General features: G+C 36.6%; 2 protein-coding genes across 4 annotated transcripts; both read left to right on the top strand.

Moving 5' to 3' along the window:
• Positions 1-1,022: 1,022 nt before the first annotated feature.
• On the top strand, positions 1,023-2,629 carry LOC127862779 (uncharacterized). 2 transcript variants are annotated; one of them, XM_052402052.1, is made up of 4 exons: positions 1,023-1,177; positions 1,291-1,406; positions 1,667-1,818; positions 2,041-2,629. In XM_052402052.1, exons 1-4 carry the CDS (start codon positions 1,054-1,056, stop codon positions 2,120-2,122), a joined length of 474 nt encoding a protein of 157 aa, XP_052258012.1. In that variant the 5' UTR covers positions 1,023-1,053; the 3' UTR covers positions 2,123-2,629. The 2 variants fall into 2 exon arrangements, with proteins under 2 accessions (XP_052258012.1, XP_052258013.1); XM_052402053.1 differs by having other exon boundaries at positions 1,291-1,349.
• Positions 2,630-8,018: 5,389 nt separating this feature from the next.
• Positions 8,019-11,970, top strand: LOC127862767 (uncharacterized). Of its 2 annotated transcripts, none has more exons than XM_052402023.1 (2): positions 8,019-8,100; positions 8,509-11,970. In XM_052402023.1, exon 2 carries the CDS (start codon positions 8,538-8,540, stop codon positions 9,645-9,647), a length of 1,110 nt encoding a protein of 369 aa, XP_052257983.1. In that variant the 5' UTR covers positions 8,019-8,100; positions 8,509-8,537; the 3' UTR covers positions 9,648-11,970. The 2 variants fall into 2 exon arrangements, with proteins under 2 accessions (XP_052257983.1, XP_052257982.1); XM_052402022.1 differs by having other exon boundaries at positions 8,021-8,100.
• Positions 11,971-16,716: the final 4,746 nt, after the last annotated feature.

The following is a 16,716-nucleotide window of genomic DNA, read 5'->3' on the forward strand; positions in this document are numbered from 1 at the left end:
CCTCAAGTTTCGGAGTCAAGTTCATGCTTTTTCTTTCATCGGTCACCGTCAAAGCGAAACATGATGATTATGTTGAGTTCAAGAGCTTATGCACACTGCTCCTATTACTCTCGTCTATTGTTTAAGTGACTTAATAAGGTTCATAAGTCATGTCTCCTTTAGTCGTAGACAAAAACCGAAAGCAAAGTGTTTAAGTTGTTGAACATGTTTGCTATGAACTCTCGATTACGAATCGCACATTTTATTTTCTACCAAAGTCGAGGTGATTGTTAAGAATTGGAATTGCAGCGTAATTGGATGCTAAGTTTGGTAACGGGTTATCACATACGTTACCGCATCTGTGTGTATTAAATGAAGGGTTTGTTATCCATATCGTCCGGGAAAAGCCATTACTGCTTTAGGTCAATTATACTAAAAGATGTCCTTAACAAGTTCAATGTAAAAGCAATGGCTTAAACAAAAATAAAGTCAAACTTTTGCGTATAGAGACCGTCATAACCATACCATTTATAAAGAGCATTCCAAGCCCAATTGATTAAAACAAATGAAAAAGATAGGCCAAGGGATATGTAAATAAAAGAACAAGACACGAATCAACTGTGACTGTTTTACGACTATCCATTAACCGGCTTCTCACCACTTGTCAAAGTCTCATGTAGTCTCCAAGCTTCAAGCAAACAATTGTGAATTTCTAGTTAACAACCATGTGTTCCCCGCCACATGCACAAAGAAATATTCTAAAATATGGCAAATGTCCTTACAGAGAATTGTGTCTTCAAATACATGATGTTCAGTTTTGTAGAGAGTACAGAATTGCACACCAAAATAATGAGTATACTGAACCTTTATACAGGCTCAGTGACATATATACGATAGACATTTAGTTTGGGGACGCCGGTCCCGCCTGTAACTGTAAGTCTGCAAATGTTGAACGTAATGATATTAACTTATAACGTCATAAAACGAACAATTGTGACGTTATTGCGTAATACAATCGTGACGTCGTTTCCTTGACACTTAAAGCAAGAGACAGTTCATTTGTGCAACGACAAGATGGGGTGTTTTGCATTTCTTAAAAGAAAGAAAAATAACATAGAGGAAAAAGATGAAACCACGAAAAAAAGAAATAAAACCAGAGGCTGGTTTCGAAGGCGTAGTAATAAAGTCGCGCCGTACGGTATGCATACGATTAATAAGTGATAACAAAATTGCCATGGAAATCATAGTGTTCAAATATTATCTTGATATGGTCTTTTAATAATTAAAGTTTAACTTCCGGTTAACTTTCAGAACCTCCCGCCGCTCCCGAAGTCAACATCAGACTGACCAAAGATGGCTGCGCGTTTGAGGTTCGAGTGGAGATTGAGAAAAAGCCACTCCTGCCAACATTAAAAGACCGCATTCCCGTGAGTAACTAATATGCATCAGAGTTCAGTGCTGCGTATGATGTTGGATGATGAACATGATGATGGTGATGATGTTGGATGGTTTAAATGATAATGAATAATAATAATAATAATAATAATAATAATAATAATAAGATGATGATGATGATAATGATATTTCTGATACTGATAATGATAAAGAACATTTTTTATGTTGAAAATGATGAAGATGATGATGATAAAAAGTAAGAAATAGTATTAATTGCCATAATATACTTCAGCTCCTCGAGGAGGAAATGCGTTTTAGGTTGGCATCAATTGAGGCCCGGAAGAGGGCAGAGAGGCGCGCCCGGAATACAGCCACAAAGCGCGCAGTACGGGAAGTGGTTCCTCCAGAGCAGCGGAGGAAAAACCTGAAGAAACTGCACAAAAGGTATGCCGTTTGTACACTGCTTTATTTTATTGATTCATTTGGAGCTTTTTCTGCGACTGCATACAATCAAGTAAATTATATTTTAGATTTATTCTGTTTGATCATAAGTATGATATTTATATGCTAATAACGTGCTGCAGTAAACGTTAAACAGTTGAATCAATATGAAAGAGAATGCTCAAGTTCACTTTAGTTACACTTGTCATGTGCGCTGTGTTGCAGATGCCTCTCCGCACGCAGCCGGGCCGTATCAAGGGGAAAACAGAGCCCAACCCACGTCCAAAGCATGAACATTGTGAACTAGATGACGGCTCCGTGCCGACCAACACCGCTGTCTTTATTCTTATACCAATTACTCGGTCACCTTCGTTTTAAAGCAAAAAGACAAAAAACATTACCTTTTAAAACATGATTTAAAAAAATTAAATATTTTTGAATTCTATTCAGTTTGTACATTCAACAAAATAGGTAACATATTCCAATGCATCCAAACGCCGTTAGGTCGGTGGGGAGCCTATTCCATACGGTCGCCGTTCGGACTGGATTGAGGTCAGTCCAGCTGGCAAGGCCGGGGCAATACACACGCAACCTGCCAATTGCTGTGTATGCGATGCCCCGACCTTGGTCAGATGGACGCTCATGAACGGGACGAATGATCGACCGTGTGAAGGAGGCGCCCCTTAAATTCTTCCAAACTTCCGGTGGATGTGGTGGAATGTGCTATCTTGTTTAACTATTTGTCTCAATATAAATGTAAATATAACAATTGGTGCTTGATCTAAATATAAACATCACACCGTGTTGGTCGGCATCGGATCGCTTGGACTGTTTTTTTTTCTTCCTGAATACTAGTAATAAAAATTACTTTTTATTCGTAACACGACTTCCCTGACGATAGATTCTGCGTCTAAGAAATTGTAAACTGGGTAAGAAATCACGCAGTAAACGATACGAACCGATAAAATTTCGTTTCAAAACGTCCAAAATGACATACAATAGGACATTCGGATAAACATGATTATGTATTACATACTAGAACAGTGGTATGAGGTTTCATGTTGTCAGTTCGTTTAAAAGGAAGAAAATGGGTCTTATGTCATATACCGTCAGCGTAGTTTCAGACCAGCCTGGGCGTCCGCGCAGTTTGGTCAGAAGCAACCCTGTCCGCTTAAAAGTCACGCAAAGTTTCGCGGTCTCATCAACGGGCTCGGTAGCTTCTAACCAGACTGTGCGGATGTGCATTCTCGACTGGAGCTACGTTGGCCAAATATAGCATAAGACCCATTTTCGCATCACGCGGATCAAATTATCTCTTTACATAAAAAACTTTTATTAGATTGGTTGTATAAAAACAAATAGTTATGCTTTGTCCGAATATAAACTTAAATAAGTTCCGAATGCATACATTATCACAATATTCGAGAAAAAAGTACTTCTTGATGTATGTTTTGTTAGGCTATCCAAGAAATGCAAGTGATTGATTAAGGCGTTTTGCTTGTAATTGTAAACCAGTTTTTTATTTTATACTGGGTACATAAACAAGTGCATGGAAAAACAGTATTTAAACCTAGTTCTGGGAAGACGGGGCTTAAAGCATGTGCGTAAAGTGCTTTACCACATTAGCCTGTGAAAACACCGCACATAATAATCATGAACACCTTTTCCGTTTTATAATTTTTTTCATTCAAAAAAGTCTCTTATTAGCGAAAATCTACTTTAGGCGCAAAATGTCCTTCGAAATCAGAGAGGTAATTATGTGAAGCAATAATTACAACAACAACAACACAAAGCAGCAAATCCGAAATGGACAATACTTTTGAACAATGGTTTCAACTTTTATTTGCAAAAAAAAATGAATGTACCTGGTATTTTTCACTATTAAATGAATTGGTAAGTTAATACAATATTGCTAGGTAAGCTGTAAAATCATTTGTTAAAATCCCACTTACTTACTCAGTTGGTTGCTAAAAGTAACTTAAAGAAATTACTATTACGTTCCCTTAATTCACAAAAAACAATATATTAACTTTTTACACCTTTTTGGTAAACATATTGTTTATGCACGAAATGTTTCCATATACATGACTTATCAAACAGAATGTCGTTATGAATTGAAATAATCTGCGAAACCCCATAAGCGTTGGAGTCAAGTTCATGATGATTATTATGTTGAGTTTAAAGCATACTAGTATACACACTGCTTTTAATACTCTCGTATAATGTGTTTACATAAATCTTAGGTTCTCATGAAAACTTAGGATATCCAAGAGAACGACGCGTAAAGCTGTCGAGAACTTAGGTTCATGTGAAAACCTTGGATATCAAACGAGAACTTTGGTTCTCAGAATGAGAACCTAATTCCTCATGAAAAACCTAGTTTCTCATGAGAACCTAAGTTCTATGTGTCCATGTGCGTCGTCTCGCCGAGAACTAAGGTTTTCAAATGAGAACCTATGTTCTCATGAAAAACCTAGTTTCTCATGAGAACCTAGGTTCTCGAGCGTAAACTAAGGTTTTCAAATGAGAACATAGGTTCTCATGAAAAACCTGGTTTCTTGGGATTTTATAAACCTAGTTTATCATGAGAACCTAGGCTCTTATGAAAAACCTAATTTCTCATGAGAACCTAGGTTCTCATGAAAAACCTGGTTACTTGGGATTATACAACAGGCATAAGCCGTCGGTGACCGCCTCTTGTTCACTTTGGGGACCTAGGTTCTCATGATAACTATGGTTCCCAAACGAAAACCACGGTTATAGCAAGCGGTTCGACGCATAATCCAAAAAACTAGGTTTTTCATGAGAACCTAGGTTTTCATTTTGAGAACCTAGGCTCTTACCAGAACCTTGGTTTTCAAATGAGAACCTTGGCTATCGCCGTTTGATGCACATTTCATGATAACTTGGGTTCTGGTGAAAACCTAGGATATCGAATTAAAACTTGGGTTCTGGAAGCCATGTGCAATTTTCAAGCGAGAACCTAGGTTCTCATGAAAACCTAGTTTCTTGGGATTATGCGTCGAACCGCTTGCCATAGACCGCCGTACTTTACTACTCTTGTGAGGCCCAAACATTTGTTTTATTTCGTAAATCTTACTGAATATAAGTTCTCCTGTTCAACAAATCGCCAAATAAATCTGAATTTAGGAATTCGTAGTTAAATCTTTAGCAGTTCCTGAAGATTCATAATCCGATTAATATGGCTTGCCTTCTTTAGTCGTAGAGAAAATCGAAAGCGACTGGTTTTAGTTGTTTAACATGTTGGCTGTGAACTCTCGATTACGAATCGCACATTTTATTTATTACCAAAGTCGAGGTGTTGGGAATATATGTTGCGTCGCTCTTTGGACATTGATGTCAACATTTATCTACTTATTCCACTTAAAAACGTACGCACGTTTTCATTCTCTCTTTTTTCAAGAATCGGCTCTAGCGGCCTGTCCCTCGGAAGTTCTGCTAGGATCGTGCATTAATCTTTATCTATATTGAATTTATAAAATCGATGTCCATATGAAAGGTTAAAATGCAAACAATGTACGTGTATATTATAAAGAGAAATGCTAAGAGGAAATTACAGGAAATTATGCTTCACATATATCGATACGCATATACAATAAGTAAATATGTTTATTGGATCTCAGTTTGTATCTCACTTTCTCTCCACATTTTTATTGCAAAAAAAATCACACTGAAACTTGCTACAGTAGTTTCATGCTCATATAAATGCCGGTTACAAGCTAAGTTTATTAATCATGGCGGTTTGGATGAGGAAATTAATACTGACATTTTACCACTAGAACAAAAGCCGGACGAAAATATTCGCAACACGTGTTTTCCAAATAGAATTGCTGCATTGTTTGGAAAAGATTGATCAGTATGATCAAAAGTCAAGTGTTCCATTGGGTTATAGGTATGTTCATTAACTTTATTCAGTTCAACAGGGTTTGGTTATTTAATGAATAAAACTTCATAATATTAACATTATACAAATAAATAAAGATGCATATAAACAACCATAATTACCATAGATGATTACTGGAATATACACAATATTTAACAAATACACCCAAGTATTATGAGCAAAAATATAGTTTACATTTTTGTAAATAAATTTTTTGATTGTAAGTTTTATTTTCAAGTTATTGTTAACATTTTGTAATTGAATTACCCGTTAAATAAAATTTAAATCAGAGCCATGCTGTTTGCAATTATAAATCATGTTATTGGGCGTTGGTCATACCTACGCTTGAAGACCATCGTTGAGTTCATACAACACATTCTGAAGACATACATAATTGCAAACAAAAACATGTTTAATCCATTATAATTATTATTATGCAGATGGACCTAATGGTGGTAGGAAATTTATCATTTAAATATTTATTTTTTATATTGTGGAAGAACTGAATACTTCAAACTTCAAATGCTGTCATAAGTTGAATACAATATCACACCCACCCATGAATCCCCTGTAGACTCAGGTTCTATGGTGGTTATGTATTGCTGATCGACACGCCTCATCAGCATGGAATCCCTCCGCCGTCAATGTTTCGCCTCTGAACCCTGGACATCTCGGGAGGGTGGGCCCACCGTAGCTTCGGTGTGGATGTCGATAGCTCTACTTCTTCCAAGCTGCATCATCTCGCCTCAGCCACAACCAGCTGGACGACCGCTCTACAGCATGGCTAAATTTCTGGATAGTCTGCCGTCTATCCATGCCAGTAGACCCGAAAGCTGACATCAGTCGCCACACGGATTGTGCACACAACGCTATAGCGTCTACTTCTATTGGGAACAACCAAGTATGCCAGCCTCTTTGGTTGCAAGCTTCAAGCAGCTCTGTGTACGCGGCCTTTTTTTCTTGTAGGCCCCCTTGCATTTGATTTCCCAAGGTACTGTTTACTCGATCACGATGAGTCGTTACCCTGCCTCTGACCACAGCACGATGTCGGACCTGAGGTTTGTCCGCACGATACTTGGGAAGACCAGCTTGTTGTCAAGATAAACTTTCATGCTCCATCCGGTTGCGCCGTTGAGGATTGAGGTTTTCTGTGTCGGCTGTTTCTGTGCAGTTTCACCCGGCTTCACGAAGTTGATCATCTGTTGTAGGGGTGTGCTACTGCGTTCCTTTTTCCTTTCTTGTTCCAGCCAGTCAGCCACCTCTTTGATGACATTGTCGTGGTGTCATCTGTACCTTCCTTGTGACAGAGCTTTAGGGCAGCAAGAAAGAACATGTTCTAGAGTGTCGGGACGGTCACAAAGTTGACATTTAGGATCTGGTATGAGTCCCCAACGGCAGAGGTTTGCGGGTGATGGTGTGAGGTCATGGACTGGCCTAAGGAAGAACAAAAGTCTGATGGAGTCGTACTTCCAGATGTCGTCCCAGGTCAGTTTCCTGCCAATTGTATTCCGTGTTGCCCATGCTCCACGTGTTCCCATTTCTACCGCTCTAGCTTGTCTCTTGTTTTCTTTTGCCTACCTGACTTCTACCTGGATCATGGCGCGCCTCTCTTTCTTGTCTGCTCGGCTCCACATAAGTGTTTTTGTCGCGCCAGTCCCCCGACGTCCGACAGCATTCAACCCAACAATGTCTTCTTTATTGGGATAAACAAAGCTTAAACCTCAATAATCCCCCTTTAAACTGCACATTTAAATATCTGGTTTTATCGCTAAATCTTAATATTAACCCATTTATGCATAGTGGACTCTCCAATCCTTCTACATTGGATCAATTTATTTCCAAAAATAGGGATTTCTAGTATACTTATTTCTATACTTATAAACATTTCTTACAGAAATTCCGTTAAGCAAACAGCGCAGACCCTGATGAGACACCGCATCATGCGGCGTCTCATCTGAGTCTACCCTGTTTGCCAAGGCCTTTTTTTCTAGACGCTAGGCATAAATGGGTTAAAACGTTCACCTTTTTGGGACATAAAGCTATATATTCAAACGATGTATCTTTTGGCCAATTACATTCCCTTTTTCTGTTTACAGTCGTCATTGAAACTCTACGCGTATTTAAACATGTTTTGATAGCTTAGACTAAAGTTATAAATAATATCTGGCTTTATAAAAGCATGTTTATTTTCTTCAATTCTTCAGTCGCCAGTACTTTTATGAATGGTGTGGTATTCGTTTCGTCGAGAAGGAAATTTAATGCTAACTTAAACCCATGTTCATAAATGTTTAAAACTTCCTCTTTGTCGGTGTGAAATGAATTCGTTTGCCTAATCCATTGTGTTTTTTATACATGAACACACAACTACGGAAGCCTGATTGGTACATAAATCATACATTCTGTGCGAAACCGATTATAGTCACTTGCCACGAATAACAAAGTTAAATTTCACACAATGCGCTTAAAAGCAGTCACAATTACATCAAATTTGAATACAAATGACAAAACGTGATCTACAATTTACTACGATTATTTTTTATCAGTAAACCATTAATAGTATTATTTTACCGATACATGGCTTGAAATGTACCATTTCTGTTAATATATTTGTCAATACTTAAATAGCACTTTAATTATGATTGAATGTGAATTAAAATGATATTGAAACATATTTAACACAGTTATAGGAAGCCATGCAATAAAAGTTCAAACTGATGACTTGTAGACCTTCCGTACAATCATATCAAATGCCTCTAGGAGACGGTGTGCTCTCTTCCCTATCTCTTTAGCTGATATCGTTTCAACGTAGAGGACGCGTATGTTCGCAGTGACAGAAAATATACAATTAAGAAACCGGCTAAATAAGACGGAGACAAAAATGCAATATTGGCAAGCAGTGTTAATGCTACTGTTCGTAACATGTTATTGTTCCACCATTGGGTTGGAACTTGACAGTAACGTAACAAACACTTGCAAGGTAACTTTAAACAAGACCAGCGCGTTGTTTCTAGCAAAGTCATTCGCCGCATTCCAGCCTAACTTTGCACGGCTACAACTATTTTTCAACAACAAAAATGTCAACTACACATCGGATGTCATATTGCCGTTTTACTGGGTTTGGACGTTCAATAGCTTAGAAGGATTATTCACATACTTACAATGGCCTCTGGATTACCCAGTCCTCTCACTTGGATTGTTGGACGCGAAGACTTTGCCGGCGAATCATTTTCTGGTTCTGGAGGTTGAAGACGACAATGACTGTAGTTTAACAATAGGTGAACCAGAATCAACAAAGAGCATTGCTGAAGCTCTCAAACACTTCACGCACACATACATTGAGCCAAATAGAAACGATAAATTTGTGGACTATTCATATTGGTGCTATAGGGCGGATATACCGGGTATTGCTCACACCAGAGCTTACCAACTGCGAGTTTATACGGGATATCCAATTCAGATTACAAAATATGTCTGCTGCCACACTGAGCACAACTTGATTAATGCGAGCGACAATTTCGTTAAGTGCGATGGGAAAGAATACGTTCAGAATCTAGAAAGTTCGGTTTTTCCATATATGCTAGGTGTGCTTGCATTCATTTACTTTCCAATGGCTTTTATGAAGGCAAGTGGTGCCTTGATAGCAATATCGACGCCAATGGGTCATCAAGACGGACATTTAGATGGTGATGAACTCGATCTTATTGGATCACCAGCGCAGGAGGAGTACGTCTATCTCGACGGTTCGGTGCCAATTTCATTCACAAGTTTAGTTGGCGGAATGTTCGGTTTGTGGAAAACTCACCCCGTTTTAGTATCGAGATTCAGGCGGATTGTATTTGTTTGTTTACTTCCTTGCTTGATATACATTCGCCTCTTCTTGTATCATAAATATCTCGACAAAGAGGTAACGGCTCTTTTTGAAGCATAACTGTCCTATTGGGTATATATCTATGTTAGGGGGATTTCAGAAAAGTAGAGAGGTGTTTCTTCCGGCCCTTGGAGGTCCATTCATACTTCTGTTGTCATATTATATTTCGAGCCTTTTCTTTATTATTTTGCCATCAGATTGCAATCAGATAATAGAAAAAGGTGTACCCCAAGAAAACCATACTTGGGACAAGTCGCTTCTATGTTTTAATGTTGTAACTATTGACAAATATTCCCATACCCTCATCAGTAACAAAGTTGGGTACATGAAAGCTTATGCTTTTAGCTCTGGGTCAATATCGATGCTTACTAATCCATCATATTGGAGTTATGTTGTAAAGCTTCAGATGAACAGACTGAAAGCTATATATAATCTTTTCTGCAAGAAGAGGATCGGATTTTTGCTCTTTATCGTTGTGCCATGTTTCATTGTGTTTGCAATTGTAGAAATAACACTTTCCGTTGTGTTTTACGGTTTTCCGGTAATCAACTGGATGTACATCGTTATGCGAGGTTACACAAAAACACTTGTTGAGATGTTCCGTACACAAAAAGTGCTTTCCAAAGTTGGACATTTTACATTATTGAAATTAATATTTAGTTTTTTAATTGGGATTGTTTTTGCATATTTTGTTTTCAGCGTATGCTCAATTTTTATCGATTCCTTCGTGTTCCTGTCAGAAGTTTTAATTTTCAGTTTCCTCGCTGTATTGGTTTACCCGTCTTTTTCGTTCGGATATTTATTCTTCGGTATAGTGTTGATCTACTATGTTTTTAAAATGATCGCCGGATTTGGGAAAGACTATGCTGAGTTTTTGGCTGATATAGTAGATGCATGCAAAGAACTGGACAATGACCCGTTTGGGGTTCAAATGGTTGGCGATACAATAATGGTTTCCGATAACCGGTTCAACAATGTCAAGAAACTACAATGCAACGACATGACTATAGAACTGACCACGCAACAACGAAATGCCATACGTTGTTCCACCAAACGCAAGGCAACTTGGTTGCATTATAAGAATCACGCCGTTGGAGTTTCTAAGGCTTTGTTTATGAAGCTTGTCGATGTCCATCGTCCAATTCATATCAAAATTGCGCAAGGAATCTTAAAACTTGGACTTATAGTTATTTTAATTTTATTCACTGCTAGTGTCCTCAGGCAGAAGCCGCACACAGTTATCAAAGGTGTATCTGAAGTGATGCATGTTGTGTTCGTATTGGTCATCGGTGCTTTGCCAAAGATACTGGAAATAGCGATTGAACACGCGGATCACTCAGTCCAGAAAGAGATTCTTCTGAGGAAACTTAAGGTCGATATTATCAGATACATTGACTCAGATGCAGAATTGGTTAACGTTGAACATTGAAATGTTGATATGATATGTATATTACCAAAATTTTGTAATGTGACTTATAACTCAAATATGTTTACTACTTTATGTTTGTGATTTAACGCTTCATACGAAAGCTCGTGCACACATTTATAACAATATTTAGCAATGTGTATTAAACGCTTTTGAAATCAAATGCTAATTTTGCGCTTTAAATATATATATATTGTAATGTTCAAGAATGTTTTGATTTGTTCCCTTTAAACATGGAGCTAATTACTCACATACAAATGTATTGCAGAAGCGCGACAGCGATTTAATAGTAAAAGTAGTGAATATTATCTCAGACAAATTATGCCATATTTTCATGCGTTTTGTGCACTATTGCTACCGGTTTACTTTTGTGTACAGTTAAAATATAATAAATAACGCAGATTCCGATTTCATTATTTCGTAATTACCTTGTCGACGACAGTAATCCAACGGTACATAGGAGTTCTTGAAGATGCTTAATGGCAATAAAAAATAATAAAAGATTCATTATAATTGTATTGGACCCTTTACAACTACTGAAATAAGGCACATAGCGTGTGATATAAGATTATATACGAAAATATGTATAACGAAGCATGAAAAGCCGAGGTATTATAGTTTATGCGGTAATAAGGTTATGCTGTCAGTTATAGGGATACAGGTACGGTTGAGTGTGGTATCTTTTAAAATTAATCGGAAGCGTGCTCCGTTTGTGAAGTGTGCTTCATCCATATCCTTATGTTTATCTAAAAAATAATTTGACATGAACGTGTTGTAATTCCCATTTTTTCCATATTCATTTTGTCAGTTTTTTTACTATCTGAAGATTTATGTACCGTTGCATTTTGTTTATTTTGTTCGTTCCATAGCCCCGCTCTAACTTGAGCATGTATATATCCTAATCAGATCATGTTTGAAAGGAACAGCAATTTCTTACAATTAAAACAATTTTGTTAATGTTGTTGTTGTTTTTAAACTCTCGCCTAATGAAATAAAATACTGCAAGTGTGAAGAGCTGCGTTTATCTTGAATGCTGACAACCAACACTTATTTTAAAATGAGGACGGCCGCGCTTTATTTTTAACACTTTGCTTTACTGGCAAACAGTAACACAACACCAGAGTACCAGAAACATATCAATTACCCTAGTAACAGTATCCCTCCTCTGAAAAAGATGTAAAAAATGCTGAGCCATTTTAAGGGACTCTTATACCAATTCGAACATTACTTGAAAAGCAGAAGTTACTAACTTTGGTAACAATATCATAAATACCGTAAAACTTCCTTAGTGTTTTTTTTCAAGCCGACACTCAACGAGTATCGCTTGAACAATGAACCGGAAAAAATGTACCGGATTTTAGATACCAAACACGCAATGATATATTCGTTAAACATTTAACTCCACATGCGAGTCGCTTTTGTTCTAAACGCCGACTAAAAGTATCCATTGAAAGAACTTTCGTTTTTCCCGCTTAAGGTTCATGGGGGGGGGGGGATAAAATTCATTAAAACTTCGCTTTGGTTTTTCTTCATTCAATGTGGTACAATATGGTCAAACTATATATCATTTTAAAGCTAAAGACGAATAGAATAACATAAACACATTATTGACATTCAATATTTGTGTGCTTTATTCATATTTTGGTTTAAAACCAATATATTTTTACACTAATTTACAAAATCTCAATCTCAAGTTAGGAATGATATGCACTACCTTAAGTTGAATAAATACAAAGCTATATACATATACAAGGTCAAGTTAGCAACATTTCACAGAAAATTATTGTCATAAAACAACAAATGAGTTTTTATTCAACTGCCTTTTTTGGATAAATTTCCTAAACAAAGTTCTAAAAATAACTAAAACGTAACTACTTTTTAAAAATCCTGGTATGGTGGATAATAAGAGTCACAATTCTATTTCAAAGGCTTAACAATTTTGTTATTTACCTCTCAACCAAATTGCAAATTTTAAACCATCTCAAATTGAAATAGATTGCAGGCGACATATAAAATTGTAAAGGAATATAAAGAAATTGGCAAACCGATTGATTTTATATTTCGATTCCTTCTACCCATTTTGAAAGCGTGGCCCTCGCTGTGCTCCGTAGAAAAACGTGCAAAACAAATCGGTCGAAACCACGTGCAGTGGTGAGAAAACCGGGTATATGTATACACATACCTGAGAAAACACATATTTATTTTGACAGTTGGGTGGCAACTAGTAAAACAACTATTAACATTAATCAGCAAGAGATCGCACTAAATAACAGAAATAACCACGTAGAGATATCATCACTTACCCTATTTCAAATATTTTCCAGCTGAAAATTGTCCCCCACACGTCTTTTTTAGTTTATTTGTATTGTTTTTCTGGAGCCGAAGTGCATCTCACAGAATATCCATCCAACTTCCGTTGTTTTCACTTTCGTTATTAAAAAAATCCGTTTAAAAGAATTATTTCTACTTTTAGATTGTTAAGCGATGTATTATTATATATTATCAATAGAATAGTATACCGTGATGAATTGAACGGAGTTACGTATCGATCTTTCTGTCAGTCTGTAAGCGTACTATTTTATGCGCAATAATATAAGTATGGTGATTCGACAACAATTGTAAACATTGGTGAAATGCTTCTTACATAGTTATTCTTTTGAGTGTTTATGAGGTCTGATCGTGCAGTTTGCAAACATCAACGGAAAGATTACAATCCAATGCATTTGTCATCGTCAACCGTTTGGAATGTCAATTAGGCGATGAGTGAGTTTTTAGCATGTTTCTTTCTATTTTATGTAATATTATGAATTTACAAATGGCTGCCCCCATGGTGATGAAATGACATGTGTTCGAGTTTTGATATTTCTAAATATGTAAACTTTTTTTACTATTTAAGCGTAACTTGCCCTCGTCAATGTCGATATTATTCACTAGTTATATAATTTTCCGCCGAAATACGTGGAATAAACATGATTCAGATTTTTGAAAATAATGTATATTTTAGTGTTAAAATCGCTTTGTATTTTGATTGATTTTGTTGATGGTATGATACGTTGATGTACAAAATTGGTAGCAGTTTGAAGGAAAAACATCCTTTAGAGCATATATGTATACATGTTCAATGTGGCACTCTTCCTTTAGTCAAATTTGAGTTCAATGCTAGGCGTCCCACATTTTTCAAAAAGAAGCCTCTACATGAACCTTAAGGAAAATAAAACATCGTTGTCACCTGCTAAGATTTCATTCTTTGTATCCTAAGTCTAAAGTATCAACAAAAAAAGTAAAAACGCTATGTAACAGAATGAGTAATCATGTGATAGTCACGATGGCGACGTCCATGACGAGACATGTATTTTTCGCCGTTAAATACGTCTATTAATTTTATTAATTTGTTAAATGCCGTTCACTTTCCATTCATAGAAGTAAGAAAATGATTCATTAGCGTTTACTTCGTATCAATATTCGCTCTATATCTGGGCTTTACTCGCTCCGAAATTTCAAAGCGGGATCCATTGCATCACCAGTGACGTCACCATCTATGTATAGAATGAGCGGGATCACACAATTACAGCTCCCGCTAATAAAATTTGCAGCGAGTAAAGTTAAAAAGCGAATATTAATACAAAATAAACGCTAATCACTTTTTCACTTATATGGCTCGAAAGTGAGCGGCATTTAAAACTAAACAAAAGTAATAAGGGTATAAAACGGCAAAAAAATCTTGTTCGGCACACGGACGTTGACATCTTGAGTTTATTTTGATTGTCACGTGATTGCCACCCTTTGTGTAAGGCGATTTTTCTCACAAGACATTTGCATACTTCTGGTTAGAGTTGCACTCCTGTATGTATAAATTTCGACAAAAGATATGTCACATTATTGGAACAGAACAGTTTATTTACGACTGAAGCATATATAGCTTATCGTCAAAATAACAATCAAGCAATAATTAATACACGTGCGTCAAAATAACAACACTTATGTTTATGCATTTTACTAATATCTGGTTTTTGTTAGAATGTTATATGTAAGTGAAGGCTCTTTATTATTTCATTGAAATAAAGTTAGGTAGATGTTCAAAATCTGTAATTGATTGAGAAAAAACATGCTGTTAGATATCATATACAAAATTTCAACTCTGAGGAAAAAAATATCTTTATATTTTTGGCTCTAAGTTTCAATGTCAATACAGAAATTAGCAAGACGAATCAATATAGGTTTTCTGGTCGCATTCAATAATTGTAACAAGAAATATCTTTAACAAGAAATATCTTTAAAAAAGATATACGGCGTTGATTGTGGTCGATGTTTATGAACGATCAAAAGTTATCTCTATGAGATAATCAAAGTACTGGCAGTACTGGTGTGACGATGCTTTTGAAGAGGATGGATATAAAACATCAATTTAAGTTTATCTATATCACCACAATTGTGTATGTTGATACGAACATTTGGGTACGATAAAAAAAATTGGGTACGAAAAGTTTGGGTACGAACAAAAAATTTGGTACGAAAACAATTTGCGTACGAAACATGTTTGGTACAAAAAAAAGTTTAGGAGTACGGGGAAGTAATACCCGTGGGTAACTTGACCCATTGAGCGAAACTGGGAGGCGGGTCACATTCTTGTTCATTAAGTATGGCAATACATTCATGATGATTCTCGAAAGTAGGTATGAGCACATAGCCGGACCATGTGAGCTCAATCGTATGAGCACTTGACTATCCGAGTTCGCCCACGAACATATGGATAAGTTAACTAATAGCGAAATGACCTTATACATGTATATGCTGAAATCTAACAATCGAACGAAATATCAAACATGGTATGTACACTTAGGTGGTTGTGTAATTTCTGTTAGAATATCGTATTCAATATGTAAATTTTAAATGATTGTGCCCGATCTTGAGTTTGTTGCCTTGTTTGAGTCTATACGCGCCTAGGCTGCACCCAGTGTGTGTATTTGTGTTTTTCCAAGGTAATGAGTTACCTCCGCGCTGAGGCTGCATAATGTTGGGACCCGAAGTGTGTCCAGCACTCCTACCTAATAAGATTAGATTGACGACAGTTGGGACGAATTTTGAATGATAGCTGCAATTTTGTTTTGTACTGAAATACTTTTTAATTTTTTATATGGTCAAATGCTGCGGGGGGGGGGGATGAGATTTTCCGGAAAACAACAACTGTCAGGAATGGTGACCACAAAACATACAAAATATAACATTGTGCCGGGAGCAGGAATCGAACCGGTGTCGTACAGGCGATAAAGCGAACGTCCTTACCATTACGCTAAAAATGTTGTTTTATCTATATATATATATATCATAGCAGTGCAGCGTTTACAATTTGCAGGTTCGAAATCGTTCGCATTCTTTAGTTTTGTGATCACGTAAAAAGTTAATTTTACATGTTTTTATTCGCAATTTATTTACTAAATCGAGAACAAATATCAAACAAAATAGAGAAAATATATAGTTGTTTCATTGGTCCATAAAAATAAAATGGATGTAAAATAACTAATTTGAAATTAACGTTCTGATACACTTATTGAATCTGTTTCCCCAGCATATGCTGTTCTATTAATATTTACCTTTATCAACACGAACGACAACTCTGCTAGGAGAATGTTATCAATGAAAATCAACGAGCAATCTCCTACGCAGGGGCGAATGCCAAGGGAAGTAACTGAAAAATCGAGTTAT

The sequence above is a fragment of the Dreissena polymorpha genome, chromosome 16, assembly GCF_020536995.1.
Source record: "Dreissena polymorpha isolate Duluth1 chromosome 16, UMN_Dpol_1.0, whole genome shotgun sequence".
Taxonomy (NCBI): Eukaryota; Metazoa; Mollusca; class Bivalvia; order Myida; family Dreissenidae; genus Dreissena; species Dreissena polymorpha.

Excerpts from the sequence above, each read along its gene's own strand:
- LOC127862779 (XM_052402052.1), top strand. The coding sequence starts at position 1,054 with ATGGGGTGTTTTGCATTTCTTAAAAGAAAGAAAAATAACATAGAGGAA. Across the intron at positions 1,178-1,290 it reads TAATAAAGTCGCGCCGTACG|AACCTCCCGCCGCTCCCGAA; the intron begins GTATGCATACGA and ends GTTAACTTTCAG. Across the intron at positions 1,407-1,666 it reads CATTAAAAGACCGCATTCCC|CTCCTCGAGGAGGAAATGCG; the intron begins GTGAGTAACTAA and ends AATATACTTCAG.
- LOC127862767 (XM_052402022.1), top strand. The coding sequence starts at position 9,670 with ATGTTAGGGGGATTTCAGAAAAGTAGAGAGGTGTTTCTTCCGGCCCTT.